The sequence below is a fragment of the Carettochelys insculpta genome, chromosome 30 (genome assembly GCF_033958435.1).
Source record: "Carettochelys insculpta isolate YL-2023 chromosome 30, ASM3395843v1, whole genome shotgun sequence".
Taxonomy (NCBI): Eukaryota; Metazoa; Chordata; order Testudines; family Carettochelyidae; genus Carettochelys; species Carettochelys insculpta.
The window spans coordinates 897,266-916,913 of NC_134166.1; the positions used below are offsets into that span (position 1 = coordinate 897,266).

Here is a 19,648-nt window from a genome sequence, read left to right on the forward strand (position 1 = left end):
CCACACCCCCCCCCCGGCTCTCTCCGGCTGTGCCCCCGCTCGCTTCCACCACCACCCCCCGGCTCTCTCCGGCTGTGCCCCCGCTCGCTTCCACACACCCCCCCCCGGCTCTCTCCGGCTGTGCCCCCGCTCGCTTCCACCACCCCCCCGGCTCTCTCCGGCTGTGCCCCCGCTCGCTTCCACACCCCCCCCCCGGCTCTCTCCGGCTGTGCCCCCGCTCGCTTCCACCACCCCCCCCGGCTCTCTCCGGCTGTGCCCCCGCTCGCTTCCACACACCCCCCCCGGCTCTCTCCGGCTGTGTCACGCTCGCTTCCACCACCCCCCCGGCTCTCTCCGGCTGTGCCCCCGCTCGCTTCCACCACCACCCCAGCTCTCTCCGGCTGTGCCCCCGCTCGCTTCCACACACCCCCCCGGCTCTCTCCGGCTGTGCCCCCGCTCGCTTCCACACCCCCGCCCGGCTCTCTCCGGCTGTGCCCCCGCTCGCTTCCACCACCCCCCCGGCTCTCTCCGGCTGTGCCCCCGCTCGCTTCCACACACCCCCCCCGGCTCTCTCCGGCTGTGCCCCCGCTCGCTTCCACACACGCCCGCCCGGCTCTCTCCGGCTGTGCCCCCGCTCGCTTCCACACACCCCCGCCTGGCTCTCTCCGGCTGTGCCCCCGCTCGCTTCCACCACCCCCCCGGCTCTCTCCGGCTGTGCCCCCGCTCGCTTCCACCACCACCCCAGCTCTCTCCGGCTGTGCCCCCGCTCGCTTCCACACACCCCCCCGGCTCTCTCCGGCTGTGCCCCCGCTCGCTTCCACCACCACCCCAGCTCTCTCCGGCTGTGCCCCCGCTCGCTTCCACACACCCCCCCCGGCTCTCTCCGGCTGTGCCCCCGCTCGCTTCCACACACACCCCCCGGCTCTCTCCGGCTGTGCCCCCGCTCGCTTCCTCACACCCCCCCCGGCTCTCTCCGGCTGTGCCCCCGCTCGCTTCCACCACCCCCCCAGCTCTCTCCGGCTGTGCCCCCGCTCGCTTCCACACACCCCCACCCGGCTCTCTCCGGCTGTGCCCCCGCTCGCTTCCACCACGCCCCCCGGCTCTCTCCGGCTGTGCCCCCGCTCGCTTCCACACCCCCGCCCGGCTCTCTCCGGCTGTGCTCCCGCTCGCTTCCACACCCCCGCCCGGCTCTCTCCGGCTGTGCCCCCGCTCGCTTCCACACACACCCCCCGGCTCTCTCCGGCTGTGCCCCCGCTCGCTTCCACACACACCCCCCGGCTCTCTCCGGCTGTGCCCCCGCTCGCTTCCACACACCCCCCCCGGCTCTCTCCGGCTGTGCCCCCGCTCGCTTCCACCACCCCCCCAGCTCTCTCCGGCTGTGCCCCCGCTCGCTTCCACACACCCCCACCCGGCTCTCTCCGGCTGTGCCCCCGCTCGCTTCCACCACGCCCCCCGGCTCTCTCCGGCTGTGCCCCCGCTCGCTTCCACACCCCCGCCCGGCTCTCTCCGGCTGTGCTCCCGCTCGCTTCCACACCCCCGCCCGGCTCTCTCCGGCTGTGCCCCCGCTCGCTTCCACACCCCCCCGGCTCTCTCCGGCTGTGCCCCCGCTCGCTTCCACACCCCCCCCCGGCTCTCTCCGGCTGTGCCCCCGCTCGCTTCCACACACCCCCCCCGGCTCTCTCCGGCTGTGCCCCCGCTCGCTTCCACACACACCCCCCGGCTCTCTCCGGCTGTGCCCCCGCTCGCTTCCACCCCCCCCCCCCGGCTCTCTCCGGCTGTGCCCCCGCTCGCTTCCACCACCCCCCCCGGCTCTCTCCGGCTGTGCCCCCGCTCGCTTCCACACCCCCGCCCGGCTCTCTCCGGCTGTGCTCCCGCTCGCTTCCACACCCCCGCCCGGCTCTCTCCGGCTGTGCTCCCGCTCGCTTCCACCACCACCCCAGCTCTCTCCGGCTGTGCCCCCGCTCGCTTCCACACCCCCGCCCGGCTCTCTCCGGCTGTGTCACGCTCGCTTCCACACCCCCGCCCGGCTCTCTCCGGCTGTGCCCCCGCTCGCTTCCACCACCCCCCCGGCTCTCTCCGGCTGTGCCCCCGCTCGCTTCCACACACCCCCCCCCCGGCTCTCTCCGGCTGTGCCCCCGCTCGCTTCCACACACCCCCCCCGGCTCTCTCCGGCTGTGCCCCCGCTCGCTTCCACCACGCCCCCCGGCTCTCTCCGGCTGTGCCCCCGCTCGCTTCCACACCCCCGCCGGCTCTCTCCGGCTGTGCCCCCGCTCGCTTCCACACACCCCCCCGGCTCTCTCCAGCTGTGCCCCCGCTCGCTTCCACACCCCCGCCCGGCTCTCTCCGGCTGTGCTCCCGCTCGCTTCCACCACCACCCCAGCTCTCTCCGGCTGTGCCCCCGCTCGCTTCCACACACCCCCCCGGCTCTCTCCGGCTGTGCCCCCGCTCGCTTCCACCACCCCCCCGGCTCTCTCCGGCTGTGCCCCCGCTCGCTTCCACCACCCCCCCGGCTCTCTCCGGCTGTGCCCCCGCTCGCTTCCACCACCCCCCCGGCTCTCTCCGGCTGTGCCCCCGCTCGCTTCCACACACCCCCCCGGCTCTCTCCGGCTGTGCCCCCGCTCGCTTCCACCACCCCCCCGGCTCTCTCCGGCTGTGCCCCCGCTCGCTTCCACCACCCCCCCGGCTCTCTCCGGCTGTGCCCCCGCTCGCTTCCACCACCCCCCCGGCTCTCTCCGGCTGTGCTCCCGCTCGCTTCCACACCCCCGCCCGGCTCTCTCCGGCTGTGCTCCCGCTCGCTTCCACACACCCCCCCGGCTCTCTCCGGCTGTGCCCCCGCTCGCTTCCACACACCCCCCCGGCTCTCTCCGGCTGTGCCCCCGCTCGCTTCCACCACCCCCCCGGCTCTCTCCGGCTGTGCCCCCGCTCGCTTCCACCACCCCCCCGGCTCTCTCCGGCTGTGCCCCCGCTCGCTTCCACACACCCCCCCGGCTCTCTCCGGCTGTGCCCCCGCTCGCTTCCACACACCCCCCCCGGCTCTCTCCGGCTGTGCCCCCGCTCGCTTCCACCACCCCCCCAGCTCTCTCCGGCTGTGCCCCCGCTCGCTTCCACACACCCCCACCCGGCTCTCTCCGGCTGTGCCCCCGCTCGCTTCCACCCCCCCACCCGGCTCTCTCCGGCTGTGCTCCCGCTCGCTTCCACCACCCCCCCGGCTCTCTCCGGCTGTGCCCCCGCTCGCTTCCACACACCCCCACCCGGCTCTCTCCGGCTGTGCCCCCGCTCGCTTCCACGCCCCCACCCGGCTCTCTCCGGCTGTGCCCCCGCTCGCTTCCACACCCCCGCCCGGCTCTCTCCGGCTGTGCTCCCGCTCGCTTCCACACCCCCGCCCGGCTCTCTCCGGCTGTGCCCCCGCTCGCTTCCACACCCCCCCGGCTCTCTCCGGCTGTGCCCCCGCTCGCTTCCACACCCCCCCCCGGCTCTCTCCGGCTGTGCCCCCGCTCGCTTCCACACCCCCCCCCGGCTCTCTCCGGCTGTGCCCCCGCTCGCTTCCACACCCCCCCCCGGCTCTCTCCGGCTGTGCCCCCGCTCGCTTCCACACACCCCCCCGGCTCTCTCCGGCTGTGCCCCCGCTCGCTTCCACACACCCCCCCCGGCTCTCTCCGGCTGTGTCACGCTCGCTTCCACCACCCCCCCGGCTCTCTCCGGCTGTGCCCCCGCTCGCTTCCACACACCCCCGCCTGGCTCTCTCCGGCTGTGCTCCCGCTCGCTTCCACACACCCCCCCCGGCTCTCTCCGGCTGTGCCCCTGCTCGCTTCCACACACCCCCCCCGGCTCTCTCCGGCTGTGCCCCCGCTCGCTTCCACACACACCCCCCGGCTCTCTCCGGCTGTGCTCCCGCTCGCTTCCACACCCCCGCCCGGCTCTCTCCGGCTGTGCTCCCGCTCGCTTCCACACACCCCCCCCGGCTCTCTCCGGCTGTGCCCCCGCTCGCTTCCACACCCGCCCCCCGGCTCTCTCCGGCTGTGCCCCCGCTCGCTTCCACACACCCCCCCCGGCTCTCTCCGGCTGTGCCCCCGCTCGCTTCCACCACCCCCCCCGGCTCTCTCCGGCTGTGCCCCCGCTCGCTTCCACCCCCCCCCCCGGCTCTCTCCAGCTGTGCCCCCGCTCGCTTCCACACCCCCGGCTCTCTCCGGCTGTGCCCCCGCTCGCTTCTGTGCCCCCGGCTCTCTCCGGCTGTGCCCCACTCGCTTCCACACCCCCGCCCGGCTCTCTCCGGCTGTGCTCCCGCTCGCTTCCACACCCCCGCCCGGCTCTCTCCGGCTGTGCCCCACTCGCTTCCACACCCGCCCCCCGGCTCTCTCCGGCTGTGCCCCCGCTCGCTTCCACACACCCCCCCCGGCTCTCTCCGGCTGTGCCCCCGCTCGCTTCCACACACACCCCCCGGCTCTCTCCGGCTGTGCCCCCGCTCGCTTCCACACCCCCCCCCCGGCTCTCTCCGGCTGTGCTCCCGCTCGCTTCCACACACCCCCCCCCGGCTCTCTCCGGCTGTGCCCCCGCTCGCTTCCACCCCCCCCCCCGGCTCTCTCCGGCTGTGCTCCCGCTCGCTTCCACACACCCCCCCCCGGCTCTCTCCGGCTGTACCCCCGCTCGCTTCCACCACCCCCCCGGCTCTCTCCGGCTGTGCTCCCGCTCGCTTCCACCACCCCCCCGGCTCTCTCCGGCTGTGCCCCCGCTCGCTTCCACCACCCCCCCGGCTCTCTCCGGCTGTGCCCCCGCTCGCTTCCACCACCCCCCCGGCTCTCTCCGGCTGTGCTCCCGCTCGCTTCCACCACCCCCCCGGCTCTCTCCGGCTGTGCCCCACTCGCTTCCACACCCCCGCCCGGCTCTCTCCGGCTGTGCTCCCGCTCGCTTCCACACACCCCCCCGGCTCTCTCCGGCTGTGCCCCCGCTCGCTTCCACACCCCCCCGGCTCTCTCCGGCTGTGCCCCCGCTCGCTTCCACACACCCCCCCCGGCTCTCTCCGGCTGTGCCCCCGCTCGCTTCCACACCCCCGCCCGGCTCTCTCCGGCTGTGCTCCCGCTCGCTTCCACACCCCCCCCCCGGCTCTCTCCGGCTGTGCCCCCGCTCGCTTCCACACCCCCCCCCGGCTCTCTCCGGCTGTGCCCCCGCTCGCTTCCACACCCCCGCCCGGCTCTCTCCGGCTGTGCTCCCGCTCGCTTCCACCACCACCCCAGCTCTCTCCGGCTGTGCCCCCGCTCGCTTCCACACACCCCCCCGGCTCTCTCCGGCTGTGCCCCCGCTCGCTTCCACCCCCCCCCCCGGCTCCCTCCGACTGTCCCCCCGCTCGCTTCCACACACCCCCCCCGGCTCTCTCCGGCTGTGCCCCCGCTCGCTTCCACACCCCCCCCCCGGCTCTCTCCGGCTGTGCCCCCGCTCGCTTCCACCCCCCCCCCCGGCTCCCTCCGACTGTCCCCCCGCTCGCTTCCACACACCCCCCCCGGCTCTCTCCGGCTGTGCCCCCGCTCGCTTCCACACCCCCCCCCGGCTCTCTCCGGCTGTGCCCCCGCTCGCTTCCACACCCCCCCCCGGCTCCCTCTGACTGTCCCCCCGCTCGCTTCCACACACCCCCCCCGGCTCTCTCCGGCTGTGCCCCCGCTCGCTTCCACACCCCCCCCCGGCTCTCTCCGGCTGTGCCCCCGCTCGCTTCCACACCCCCGGCTCCCTCTGACTGTCCCCCCGCTCGCTTCCACACACCCCCCCGGCTCTCTCCGGCTGTGCCCCCGCTCGCTTCCACACCCCCCCCCGGCTCTCTCCGGCTGTGCCCCCGCTCGCTTCCACACACCCCCCCGGCTCTCTCCGGCTGTGCCCCCGCTCGCTTCCACACACCCCCCCGGCTCTCTCCGGCTGTGCCCCCGCTCGCTTCCACCCCCCCCCCCGGCTCTCTCCGGCTGTGCTCCCGCTCGCTTCCACACCCCCCCCCCGGCTCTCTCCGGCTGTGCCCCCGCTCGCTTCCACACCCCCCCCCGGCTCTCTCCGGCTGTGCCCCCGCTCGCTTCCACACCCCCGCCCGGCTCTCTCCGGCTGTGCTCCCGCTCGCTTCCACCACCACCCCAGCTCTCTCCGGCTGTGCCCCCGCTCGCTTCCACACACCCCCCCGGCTCTCTCCGGCTGTGCCCCCGCTCGCTTCCACCCCCCCCCCCCGGCTCCCTCCGACTGTCCCCCCGCTCGCTTCCACACACCCCCCCCGGCTCTCTCCGGCTGTGCCCCCGCTCGCTTCCACACCCCCCCCCCGGCTCTCTCCGGCTGTGCCCCCGCTCGCTTCCACCCCCCCCCCCCCGGCTCCCTCCGACTGTCCCCCCGCTCGCTTCCACACACCCCCCCCGGCTCTCTCCGGCTGTGCCCCCGCTCGCTTCCACACCCCCGCCCGGCTCTCTCCGGCTGTGCCCCCGCTCGCTTCCACCCCCCCCCCGGCTCTCTCCGGCTGTGCCCCCGCTCGCTTCCACACACCCCCCCCGGCTCTCTCCGGCTGTGCCCCCGCTCGCTTCCACCCCCCCCCCCGGCTCCCTCTGACTGTCCCCCACTCGCTTCCACACACCCCCCCCGGCTCTCTCCGGCTGTGCCCCCGCTCGCTTCCACACCCCCCCCCGGCTCTCTCCGGCTGTGCCCCCGCTCGCTTCCACACCCCCGGCTCCCTCTGACTGTCCCCCCGCTCGCTTCCACACACCCCCCCGGCTCTCTCCGGCTGTGCCCCCGCTCGCTTCCACACCCCCCCCCGGCTCTCTCCGGCTGTGCCCCCGCTCGCTTCCACACACCCCCCCGGCTCTCTCCGGCTGTGCCCCCGCTCGCTTCCACCCCCCCCCCCGGCTCTCTCCGGCTGTGCCCCCGCTCGCTTCCACACACCCCCCCGGCTCTCTCCAGCTGTGCCCCCGCTCGCTTCCACACCCCCGGCTCCCTCTGACTGTCCCCCACTCGCTTCCACACACACCCCCGGCTCCCTCTGGCTGTCCCCCACTCACTTCCACCCCCCCCCCGGCTCCCTCTAACTGTCCCCTGCTTGCTTCCACCCCCGCAGATCCCTCTGACTGTCCCCTGCTCGCTTCCATGCCCCCGGCTCCGACTGTCCCCCGCTCGCTTCCACACCCCCCCACTGGCTCTCTCCGGCTGTGCCCCCGCTCGCTTCCACACACACCCCCCCGGCTCTCTCCGGCTGTGCCCCCGCTCGCTTCCACACACCCCCCCGGCTCTCTCCAGCTGTGCCCCCGCTCGCTTCCACACACCCCCCGGCTCTCTCCGGCTGTGCCCCCGCTCGCTTCCACACACCCCCCGGCTCTCTCCGGCTGTGCCCCCGCTCGCTTCCACACCTCCCCCGGCTCTCTCCGGCTGTGCCCCTGCTCGCTTCCACACCCCCGCCCGGCTCTCTCCGGCTGTGCCCCCGCTCGCTTCCACCACCACCCCCGGCTCTCTCCGGCTGTGCCCCCGCTCGCTTCCACACCCCCGCCCGGCTCTCTCCGGCTGTGCCCCCGCTCGCTTCCACACCCCCCCCGGCTCTCTCCGGCTGTGCCCCTGCTCGCTTCCACACCCCCCCCCCGGCTCTCTCCGGCTGTGCTCCCGCTCGCTTCCACACCCCCCCCGGCTCTCTCCGGCTGTGCCCCTGCTCGCTTCCACACACCCCCCCCGGCTCTCTCCGGCTGTGCTCCCGCTCGCTTCCACACCCCCCCCGGCTCTCTCCGGCTGTGCCCCCGCTCGCTTCCACACCCCCCCCGGCTCTCTCCGGCTGTGCCCCTGCTCGCTTCCACACCCCCCCCCCCCGGCTCTCTCCGGCTGTGCCCCCGCTCGCTTCCACACCCCCGGCTCCCTCTAACTGTCCCCCACTCGCTTCCACCCCCCCAGATCCCTCTGACTGTCCCCCGCTCAATTCCACACACGCCTGGCTCCCTCTGACTGTCCCCCGCTCACTTCCATGCCCCCGGCTCCGACTGTCCCCCGCTCGCTTCCACATCCCCGGCTCCCTCTGACTGTCCCCTGCTCGCTTCCACACCCCCCCCCGGCTCCCTCTGACTGTCCCCCGCTCGCTTCCACCCCCACAACCCCGGCTCCCTCTGACTGTCCCCCGCTCGCTTCCACCCCCCCAACCCCGGCTCCCTCTGACTGTCCCCCGCTCGCTTCCACATCCCTGGCTCCCTCTGACTGTCCCCCACTCGCTTCCACATCCCTGGCTCCCTCTGACTGTCCCCCACTCGCTTCCACCCCCTCAACACCAGCTCCCTCTGACTGTCCCCCGCTCGCTTCCACACACCCCCCCGGCTCCCTCTGACTGTCCCCCACTCGCTTCCACCTCCCTGGCTCCCTCTGACTGTCCCCCGCTCGCTTCCACCCCCCCGTCTCCCTCCCACCCCCCCCCGTCTCCCTCTTACTGTCCCCTGCTTGCTTCCACCCCCCTCCCAGCTCCCTCTGACTGTCCCCCGCTCGCTTCCATACCCTTGGCTCTCTCTGGCTGTCCCCCGCTCACTTCCACCCCTCCCCGGCTCTCTCTGACTGTCCCCCACTCGCTTCCATACACACCCCCGGCTCCCTCTGACTGTCCCCCGTTCGCTTCCACACCCCCAGCTCCCTCTGACTGTCCCCCACTCGCTTCCATACACCCCCCAGCTCCCTCTGGCTGTCCCCCGCTCACTTCCACGCCCTTGGCTCTCTCTGGCTGTCCCCCACTCACTTCCACCCCCCCGGCTCTGACTGTCCCCCACTCGCTTCCACACACATCCCCAGCTCCCTGACTGTCCCCCGCTCGTTTCCACGCCCCCAGCTCTCTCTGGCTGTCCCCCACTCGCTTCCACACACCCCCCAGCTCTCTCTGGCTGTCCCCCGCTCACTTCCACACACCCCCCGGCTCCCTCTGACTGTCCCCCGCTCGCTTCCACACACCCCCCGGCTCCCTCTAACTGTCCCCCGCTGGCTTCCACGCCCCCAGCTCTCTCTGGCTGTCCCCCACTTGCTTCCACACACCCCCCGGCTCCCTCTAACTGTCCCCTGCTCGCTTCCACGCCCCCAGCTCTCTCTGGCTGTCCCCCGCTCGCTTCCACACCCCCCCCGGCTCTCTCTGGCTGTCCCCCGCTCGCTTCCACACACCCCCCGGCTCCCTCTAACTGTCCCCCGCTGGCTTCCACGCCCCCAGCTCTCTCTGGCTGTCCCCCACTTGCTTCCACACACCCCCCGGCTCTCTCTGGCCGTCCCCCGCTCGCTTCCACACACCCCCCGGCTCTCTCTGGCCGTCCCCCGCTCGCTTCCACACACCCCCCGGCTCTCTCTGGCTGTCCCCCGCTCGCTTCCACACACCCCCCGGCTCCCTCTGACTGTCCCCCGCTGGCTTCCACGCCCCCAGCTCTCTCTGGCTGTCCCCCGCTCGCTTCCACACACCCCCCGGCTCCCTCTGACTGTCCCCCGCTCGCTTCCACACACCCCCCCGGCTCCCTCTGACTGTCCCCCACTTGCTTCCACACACCCCCCCGGCTCCCTCTGACTGTCCTCCGCTCGCTTCCACCCCCCCTCAGCTCCATCTAACTGTCCCCCGCTCGCTTCCACACCCCCAGCTCCGACTGTCCCCCGCTCGCTTCCACGCCCCCCCCAGCTCCCTCTGACTGTCCCCCACTCGCTTCCACCCCCCCCGGCTCCCTCTGACTGTCCCCTGCTCGCTTCCATGCACCCCCCAGCTCCCTGACTGTCCCCCGCTCGCTTCCACGCCCCCAGCTCTCTCTGGCTGTCCCCCACTCGCTTCCACACACCCCCTGGCTCTCTCTGGCTGTCCCCCACTTGCTTCCACACACCCCCCGGCTCTCTCTGGCTGTCCCCCACTTGCTTCCACACACCCCCCGGCTCCCTCTGACTGTTCCCCGCTCGCTTCCACGCCCCCAGCTCTCTCTGGCTGTCCCCCACTCGCTTCCACACCCCCCCCCGGCTCTCTCTGGCTGTCCGCCACTCGCTCCACACACACCCCGGCTCCCTCTGACTGTCCCCCGCTCACTTCCACGCCCCCAGCTCTCTATGGCTGTCCCCCGCTCGCTTCCACACACATCCCCAGCTCCCTGACTGTCCCCCGCTCGCTTCCACACACCCCCCGGCTCCCTCTGGCTGTCCCCCGCTTGCTTCCACACCCCCCCGGCTCCCTCTGGCTGTCCCCCGCTCGCTTCCACCTCCCCCTGGCTCCTTCTGGCTGTCCCCCGCTCGCTTCCACACCCCCCCAGCTCTCTCTGACTGTCCCCTGCTTGCTTCCATGCCCCCAGCTCCCTGTGGCTGTCCCCCACTCACTTCCAGCCCCCCAGCTCTCTCTGGCTGTCCCCCCCGTTCACTTCCCCAGCTCTCTTTGGCTATCCCGGCTCACTTCCACCTCCCTCACTCTATCTGGTTGTTCACTTCCACCCCCCGCACCCGGCTCTCTGGCTGTGCCCCCGCTTGCTTTCACACACCCCGCTCTCTGGCTCTCCCACACTCGCTTCTACGCCCCCCAGCTCTCTCTGGCTGTCCCCCGCTCCCTTCCATGCCCCAGACTCTCTCTGGCTGTCCCGGCTCGTTTCTAACCCCCCCCCCACTCGCTTCCACACCGCCAGCTCTCTCTGGTTGTCCCTCGCTCACTTCCACCCCCCAGCTCTCTCTGGCTCTCCCCCACTCGCTTCCGCCCCCCACCACTCTCTCTGGCTGGCCCCTGCTCGCTTCCATCCCTTCATCTCCCTCTGGCTGTCCCCCACTCGCTTCCACACCCCTGGCTCTTTCTGGCTGTACACCCCCCATTGCTTCCATCCCTTCGGCTCCCTCTGGCTGTCCCCCACTTGCTTCCACACCCCCAGCTCTCTCTGGCTGTAACCCCCCCCCCCTCGCTTCTATGCCCCTGGCTCTCTCTGCTGTCCCCCGCTCGCTTCCACTGCCTTCTGCCTTGCACTGCTGTTGGGGGCTGACCACACTGCCTGAGCTCTCCCCTGCTCCGGGGGGCTGAACCCCAGCCATCCCACACCTGGATCCCCAGGCTCCGTGGGCTCTGCCACTCCCCCTCCCCATCAGCCTCCCCTGGCACAACACAGCACAGTCCCAATCACGAGGCCTGTGCCCCAGCCTCCCCCCAGCACATGGTGCAGATAGAGGTTGCTCCAGGGGTACAGGCTGGCAGGCGTGGGCCGGAGGGCTACTCAGCTGGTGCAGGCCCCAGGGCGATGGGCACAGACACTGGTGGTCTGAGGTGGGCTTATTGCCCCTCCCCAGGGTGTGCCACACTGCCACTGGTGGCGGCAGCAAACCACAGACTGGCAGCCCAATGGCGACTGCAAGTCCTGCCTATGGGCCGGATGCAGCCATGTCTGGCACCCCGGCTCTGGTCCCAGCCCACTCCCAGGAGCTGTGCAGCACGGGGGGGCTCAGGGTGGGGCAGGGCTGGCAGAGCTCCCCAGCTGCTTCCTGGGCAGGGGCTGGACAGGGGGAAGGCAGGGGCCTGGCTGAGCTGGTCACAGCTGCAGGAAGCCCCTGGCACAGTGTGCACCATGGACCCCCGGCTAGGGCAGCTGCCAGCCTGCTGTGCCAGAGCCCCGCCCCAGGTCCTCCCGTCTCCAGGCGGCGCGGCTGGTCCCTTGCTTCCCCTGCCACTGGACAACAGCGCCACACTCCTGCCCCCAGGAACGCCAGGCCCACAGTGCCAGGGTGCTGGTTGACGGACCCGACCCAGGGTCTGGCGTAACGGCCCCCATTGGCAGGCCCAGGACATGCCAGTGGTGCAGCGGGGGCAGGTCAGGCATTAGGCTCAGGGGCGAGTTATGCTCTAGGGCCGCCCCCCGGACACTACAGGGTTACCCAGCACTGTGTCGGCACCGCAGGCTGCGCTCCATCGCCTCCTGCAGTCCCTTACTGCCCTCACTTCCAGGACGCCAACCAGCCACGTCCGCCCTCGTGTGCTGGATCCCCCACTCTGCTCGGAGCCAGCCCCTGGGAACCCTCCACGTTCTCCTCCACCCACCGCGCTGGGGTCCTGCCCCGAGAGATGCCCCACGCGTGTGTCTAGCAGAGCAGTCCCTTTGGCTGGCCAGGGCCCCCGCTGCATAGGCCAGGTCAGCCAGCACCATCCAGTGCCACTCGCCCGCCCAGGGGACGGCTGCTCCCTGCCCTGGGATGGAGCTGCCCCGCCCAGCCCAGCTAGAGCCAGAGCCCTCCCTGCAGAGCTGGGTCCCAGCTCGCTGTCCAGGGACACTCTTCTCTCCCTGCACTGCTCTGCCCAAGGGACCTCAAATGCCGCAGGAGCAGCAGCCCCCAGGGGCCAGCTCTGCCCCCCACCACAGGTTCAACCCCCAGCACAGTCACCAGGGCAGGGGGGCTGGAAGCCCACTCCCCAGGACTCCCCTCCCCACCCACAGCCAGGCTTGCTCAGGGACACCATCACCACCACGCCTGCCCAGCCCCACACAGGCCTCTGCCAAACCCACCTCCCCAGCCGTGCCAGAGGGCGAGATCCAACAGAGGACACCCCCACCGCTGGCGGAATGCGTCCCCTGCCGCCCCAATTCCTGGCCATCCCAGCCCCACCACAGGGCCCCCAGCATGGCGTGTTAAGGCTCTGGGGCAGCTGGGGGAGGAGCAGAGACAAGTCACCCCTCCCTTTTTGGGGCTCCGAGGGCAGGGCAGCCCCAGAGGAGGGACCAGCCAAGAACTGGCCCTGCTGCTCCCCTGCCAGCTCAGACCAGGCCCAAAGCCAGAGCCCAGAGCAGCATCTCCTGCCTTGGCCACTGGCAGCAGGACCCAGCCGAGTGCAGAGAGGGCGCAGTGGGCACCCAGCAAGGCCAGGGCCCCACAGGACCAGCTGATGCTGGTGGGGCCAGGCTGGGCCAGGCATCGCGCTGCAGCCGATACCCTAGCGCCCCTGTGCAGGGAGAGGCCTGTGTGGGGACCGGTGAGCAGCTGAAGCATCACCGCCCACGGGGGATGCACAAACATGGCTGCCAATGGCCTGGAGCACCTGGGGATGGGACGAGAAGGGACCAGCCTGTGCTGCTGGCACACCCAAGCCGAGGCAGCGCCAGTACCAAGACCAAGACCCGGGGGAGGATTAACACAACGCCAGCTGCAGCCGGCCCTCGGCCTCCCCCTCCCCAGGGGGCCAATCCGCCCCAGGTGCCAGGACTTGCGCTCTGCAGCCCAGGGGACCGAATCCCTCGACCCTGCTCTCCAACGCCCAGGCTTTGCCGCACGGTCGTAAGCGAGTCCGCCCTGCCGCACTGCCTGGCCATAAATATCAGCGCTCCAGCACGCCCAGGAAGGGACTGCCGCAGCCCCCCCCACCCCAAGCCGGCTCCAGCGTGCCCCACACCGGCTGTGGGGGAGAGGGGCTGAGCGGCTCACTTTGGGATTCCTCCCCCGCCCCTCCCCAGCGCTGCACCCCGACACGGCCACCCTGGCGGCTCACACCCCCTGGGAGCGTGTGGCGGGCTCAGGGTGTCACACCATCGCTCACAAGGGCGTGCCAGGGACCCGCCGGGCAGAGCCAGGAAATCCAGCACTGGAGTCCTGGCAGCAGCCCTGGCAGGGTCCCTGGGGCCTGCAGGAGGGCGCCCGTGTGGGGGTGAGCCAGCCACTTCGCCATCGTGCTTCTCCTCGGCTCCGCACGTCTGACACACGCACAATTTATGGGGCCGGCGCTTCCGCCTCACGACACAGTCTGAATGGGAAGGGAAGGCGCTGCCTCCCCGGACAAAGAGACACAGTGCAGGGAGCGCCAGACAGATGGGGGCACCACACACAGGCTGCACCCGGGTGTCCCCACGCCCCCAATCCCCGGCAAAGGCAGCCGTGGCGGCAGAGGCTGAATTTGCGGAGACAGGGTCCCCCCTGCACTGCAGGATGAGCAGCCCTGTCTGGGCACCTCCAGTAGGGGGTGGGGACAGACCCTCCCTTCCCCTGGCGAGGCTGGAGGGACGCCCCCGGAGACGCCCCACCGGCCACACCTGCGTCTCCTCCATCAAAGCGCAGTGTGCACGGCCCGCTCCCGCTCCGCGGCGGGGCTGGCCGCGCTGCTGGCTGGGTGACCTCGGCTTCCCTCGGCACAACAGCCAGCTGCGCCCCAGCCCCGAGCCGGGGGGGTGTCCAGCAGCACAGGGCAGGGCTGTGCTCCAGGCCTTCGGCGCACTGGGCCCCCTGCGGCTCTGCTCACACCAGCTCCCCTTCCCACAAGGCTTCCAGCTGGTTCTCCTGAATCCGGCGCCCCTCTCGCATTCATCTCCCCTCATCGCACTCAGCACGGGCCCCGGAGCCACCCCGTGCAGGCCAGCGCAGGCAGCAGCCTCAGCACAGCCCAGGCCAGGCCAGCCCAGCCCAGAGCGTGTGGTGCGGCGCGGCGCGGCGCGGCGCGGCTCGGCTCAGCCTGGCCAGGCCCAGTCCCATCGGCCAGGATCTGCTGGGCAGCTGGTTCCCAGGGCACCGCCGAGTGGGGAACCCACCGTCAGCACCCAGCAGGCACCCCAGCACCTCCCCCACCAGCTCTCATGCCACCTGCAGCCGGCGGGCGTCGCCCCCAGCGCTCGCCTCAGACACCAGGGAGCAAGACACCGTCTGTCTGTGCGCGGGGGGCCGGACACACCGGCTCCCCCAGGCAGCCGTGGGCTGGTGCCGGCTGCACATGCAGCTTTGACTCACCCATCCCCGCGGGAGCCCAGCCTCGTGGGGCATGTTCGGACTGGGGCAGCCGCGGGGCAGGGCGCGGCGAGACCTGGCCCAGGGAACGGCTCGGGGCGGGTCCAGCGGCCTTGGTGCTGCCCCCCGACAGCGCCCATGCCAGACCCTGCGGACGCCTCGGGCCCCTGGCAGCGGCGAGCCAGCGGGGCGCCCTACAGCCGGCCCGGCACTGCCGGGGGAGCGGGGCGGGGCGGGTCTGTGCGCACCTTGCTCCCTGCCCAAGAGCTGCGCGGGGAGGGACGCGCCCCCCCGGCCTGACCTGGGCTCCGGCCCCTTCGTGGAAGTGGGGGGGGGCCACCCACGGGGCAGCCTGAGAGCCCCATGTTCCCCCCCCGCACCGGGCAGCCGCTTCCTCCCAGCCCGACGCCCCCACCTCCACCGGGGAGGGGGTCACGGAGTCCCCCCAACGCACCGGGCCCCCGCACCCTGCGCACCAGCCCCCCCGCGCAGGGCCCCGGCGCTCACTGCGGGTTGGAGCTGTTCCAGTGCACGGCGTGCCGGTTGCAGAAGCTCCCCGCCGGCCCCTGGCTCAGGAGCAGCAGCGGGAGCAACGGCAGGAGCGCGGCCAGCCGAGCAGCCATCCTGCCCCCGCCGCGGCGCCCAGTCCCCGCGTCCTCCGCCGAGCCCAGCGCGCCCCGATGAATGGAACCGAGCCGGAGCAGCCAGCTCCCGAGCCGAGCGCCAAGCTCCGCCCCTGCGCGCTCCCAGCCCGGCGCGCTCGCGCGCCAGCCCCACGGCGCTGTGGGGCCGCGTGCTTCGCCCCGTGCCCGCCGCGGGCCGGTGTGCGTGCGGCTCCCCGGCGGCGCGCCTTGCTCACGCGATTCTCCCTGCCGCGCGGGAGCCTGGCTCTGCCCCCTGCCACGGGCTGCGACTTGGGCCGGCTGGGAAGCCAGCTGTGGAGCAGAGGCTGGGCAAGCTGAGTAGGCCCCCACCTCCTCTGGAACAAAGGCCAGACTGGTGCCCCCCGCTGGGCCCATCGCAGCCGGAGGCGTCCCCGGAGCTCCAGGCCAGCACCATGCCCTGGAGAGCTGGAGGAGGCGCTGGGAGCCCCGCTGCCGGGAGACACCCAGAGAGCAGCTCCTGAGCTGTGCACAGGACTGGGAGCCAGGAGTCCTCCGGCCCTGCTGTGCCTCACGTGACTCATCCCCCAGCTGCTGCCTCACTTTCTCCATCTGCGGGCCACGGCCGGCTGCTGCCAGCAGCATGGCACAGGGTCTGCTGGTCACTGGTATTATTTGCTGATGTCCCCACCTCCCGTCCCCAGCAGCTCCCACTGGCCCTTGCCCGGCGGGGACAGGAGAGGTGCCTTTGTCTGTCTCCACACATCTCCCCCTGGCTGGGTTTGGGCCTCATTACGCCACCATTTCATTTGCGACATTCAATTATTGATCATGTGCCATGCTGGGCACTGCCCGCAGGGGAGCCAGCCGCTGCCCCTGAGAGCTGCACGTTCACCCTGACCGACCCAGCCACCTGCCCATGGCTGAGGGGGGCTGGTGGCTGGAGCAGGCTGTGACCCAGTGGGGGCGTGGTAGAGCCAGAGACAAGGTCTGCTAAGTCGGGGGCCAGGTCCCTGCCCTGGCCTTTCAGTGATGCCCCCCAGCCCCCGTCATGGGTAACACCATCTGGCTCTGTTGCAGCAACTCTCAGCTTCTTCGAAAACTACCATCCCGGCGGGAGTAAATGCTCCACGAGCTGAGTGGTGGATCCTGCACAGCTGGGCAGCTCCATGTGGTGGGCCCCAGCTGCGGCCACGCTCAGAACTCTGAGCAGAAACTTCACCCCTTTCCCTTCCCGGCGCCTCGCTCTCCCTCCCCGTCAGCTTCCCTTCCCACCCAGTTACCACCTTTCCCTGGGCTTCCTGGCCCCCAGCCAGCTGTGGATGGCACTGCCATGGCCCAAGCCCGAGGTGGGTGGGGGAGCTGCGGTGTGGCTGGCAGCTGAGGAAGCCTATGCCGTTTCCCAGCACCCCAAAGTGCACGTTGCTCCCCAAGTTCACCTGGCCTGAGCTGCACAGCCTGCGAGTGCAAAGGGGGCTGGCTGTGTCTTGCACTGGGTGCTCAAGGGCCTGCAGAGTCCAGGGTGCGCAGGGGTTCAGAGAATCAACACCAGGGTCCTCCTTGCCCAGTGTCGTGGGCTGCAGGCATGCAAGGGCATGGGGTGGGTCCCATGTGGGCCAGCTCCTTGGCTCCTCATTCACAGCCTTGTCTGGTGCAGTTTGGCTGCAATGCTCTTCCCTCCAAATGCGCCTGCCAAGCCCCATGGACCAGTTCCCAGCGCCACTGCCTGGTGAGGCCCTGGCTTCTCCCTGCCTCAGTTTCTCACTCTGTGCCACAGCCGCCAGGAGGCTCCATTAGTCGTGCTGCACTGGGAGGTAGAGTCCCTCTGCCTGGTGCCATGGCCAGCAGTTCAGAGGCACAGCCGCCTCTAGCTCCAGGAGCTGCGTCCCCAGCCCAGGTCTGCCAGCCTCGGAGCCCACGCCCCATGAGCAGAGCAGGGCGGTGCGCCGGGGCCGGGTGAGGGGCTGGCAGGAGCCCTCGCTGGGAGGGGGAAGGCGGCTGGTGAAACAAGAAGACCAAAAAAGCCTCTATTAATTATTCATCTGAAGAAGTGAAGTGAAGAAAACGCACCATGTGCGCAAGGCTCCAAATGGCCATGGGGGAGGGGCCAAGATGGGCACCAGGCAAAAGCCGGGGGCACGCGGGGCGGGGTGAATGTCTGGGCTTTACCCAGCTGGGACAGGCCACCCAGAGGGTTCTGGGCCATTCCTGCTCCCACCACCTCTCACGGCCCTGGGTGCTGAGGGACAGTGCCCAGCCCAGGAGCAGCACCTCCCATGACTGCAGCTTACCACCCCCCTGCACAGGTAGATCCACCTGTGAGCCTGGCTGGTGCCAGGATTAGCAGCTGTGTGGCGCACCCCACGGACTGTCTGGCTCAGGCCAGACTGGGTTGGGACATGGCTCCTGCTCTTGGGGGCCGGGGGGGCAGTGCAGAAGCTGGTTTGTTGCTGTGTCCAAAGCAGTGTGAAGGGCAAACACTCCCACAAGCCGCCTCTGTCCACGGGCCCCCAGGACACACTGCAGGCGCTAGGGCCCTGGGTCGCAACCCAGCATTCAATGGCTCCTAACCTGGGTGAAAAATGAGCGTGGATGTAGTGGGAAGGTCCCAGAGCTGCAGCCCAAGCCCCAGAGTGTATGCGACAATTGCACAGCCCTCCTGCCTGTGCCACGAGCCCAAAGCAGCAGGCCAGGGCCTGCACTGCAGACACACCATCAGCTAACGAACCCAGGGGCTGCTAACCTGAGTTCTGCTAGCCCTAGGTGCTGGCTGCTGCACCAGGCGACACTCCATCCCAAGGCCTCTGCAGCTGCCTCACTGGGGCTTTCTGCCCCAAGCCTAAGAACAGCCACACTGGCTAGCCCAGGGCCCTGCCTCCAACCACGGTCAGTGCCCTGGGCTACAGAGAGAAGGGAGAGGACAGGACAACCCTCTCCGTCTGCTGGAGGCTGGGAATGGCGGCGCACAGCCTTATGCATAGAAACACCCCTCACATCGGGAATGCACACGCCTCCCCAGGAGAACGCCGCAAACGCACAGCAGCACACGCCTCCCCACGGAACCCCCTGCATGGCAACACACGTGGAAACACCCCCCACCAGCAGCACACGTGCCTCTGCATGGAGCCACAGCAACACGCCGGCCACACGGACCGCTCTCCCTCTCTGGCTGCGCACACACAGTTGCACTCACACCTACATAGCCCACGACAGCACACCTTCAGCCAGAAAGGCACACACTCAGGGCTCCCCCGCTCCGAAGCAAGGCACAAACCACCCGTGCCATGCAATACGTGCATCCCCAGGCCTGGCCAGCCGCACACCCGCCGGCCCGCCCCTGCCCGGTGTACACCTGGCCGGCGGCAGGAGCAGGCCAGGCGCTGCAGGACGGGTCCGGGCAGGTGAGGTGGCGTGGCCTGCGCCTGGCGGGCGGGAGGGAGGGAAGGAGGGAGCCCGGGTGCCCATGTGTCTGGCTTCAGCGTGAGGGGGAGGCTGTTTGTTGCTCGGCGCTGACTCACTTCCCCACGTCTGTGGCAGGCAGCTCCAGTTCCCACGTGCAGGGAGGGCTTCCAGGCGCCGTCCCTGGCTCCTTCTCCAGGCCCTGGCCTGCAGAAGAGCTCGGGAGCCGGCCCTGCTGTGGCCCTGGCTAGCCAGGCCTTGGGAGGCAGCACACTGTGGGTGCCTCGGTAGGTGTCCAAGGGCTTCCCGGTCCCTGCCGGATGGCACCCTTGAAAACCCCCAGTCCTCGTGGTCCCTCCTGTGGGGAACATGGCTCCCCCTCCTGCCTGCTTTCCTCCACACCTCTCGCTTCCCCGTCCTCTGCTGTCTGCCACTCCCCCAGCGAACCTCGGGGTGCTGCCTCTGCACATCCATGGCCGCGCTTGCCCAAGGCCCCTGCAGCAGAGGTGCGGCCGCCCGCCCGTGGAGGCCATATCCCCTGCAAGGTGCAGAGCCCGGGCCTCAAGCCCAGGGGACGGGGGAGCAGCGAGCCCCTTAGCTTCCCAGTCGGCAGCTAGAGGCAGTGGAGCTCCAGTATGGGGAGGGAATCGGGCCCCCAGGAGGCGAAGCGGGAGGCTGCCTGACCTAGCCTTGAGGGGACCGAGGGGCCAGGCCCAGGGCAACTGGGCCCCCGTCAGACCTGCTCCCCATGGCGAGCTCCTGGGATGGGCCTGAGTGTCAGACTCCAGCCATGGATCCACACCTAGGGCCTGAGGGGTCCCCAGCAGCAGCTCCCTGTCCCCGCCCAGGGAGCTCCCGGGGCGGCCCAGCTGCCTCCCGCGTGCCCGGGGCCTGACTGTTGTTTTCTGTCTGTTCACGCCCGCCTGGGGCAGCCTGGCCCCGGGGCCCACTCAGGATCCCAGGGCCCTGGCCCAGCTGCTCCCCTGCCCCTCATTACAGGCTCTGTCTCTGTGGCG

The 19,648-nt window shown here is 71.2% G+C and overlaps 1 protein-coding gene across 3 annotated transcripts in view; it reads right to left on the bottom strand.

Moving 5' to 3' along the window:
- The window catches only part of EFNA3 (ephrin A3), a 32,470-nt gene extending 17,118 nt beyond the window's left edge, over positions 1 to 15,352 (bottom strand). For all 3 annotated transcript variants that reach the window (XM_074980989.1, XM_074980988.1, XM_074980990.1), the window contains exon 1: positions 15,139 to 15,352. In XM_074980989.1, coding sequence (XP_074837090.1) covers positions 15,139 to 15,254 — 116 coding nt within the window. In that variant the 5' untranslated portion in view covers positions 15,255 to 15,352. The remainder of the gene's footprint in view (positions 1 to 15,138) is intronic.
- Between the last annotated feature and the right edge of the window lie 4,296 nt (positions 15,353 to 19,648).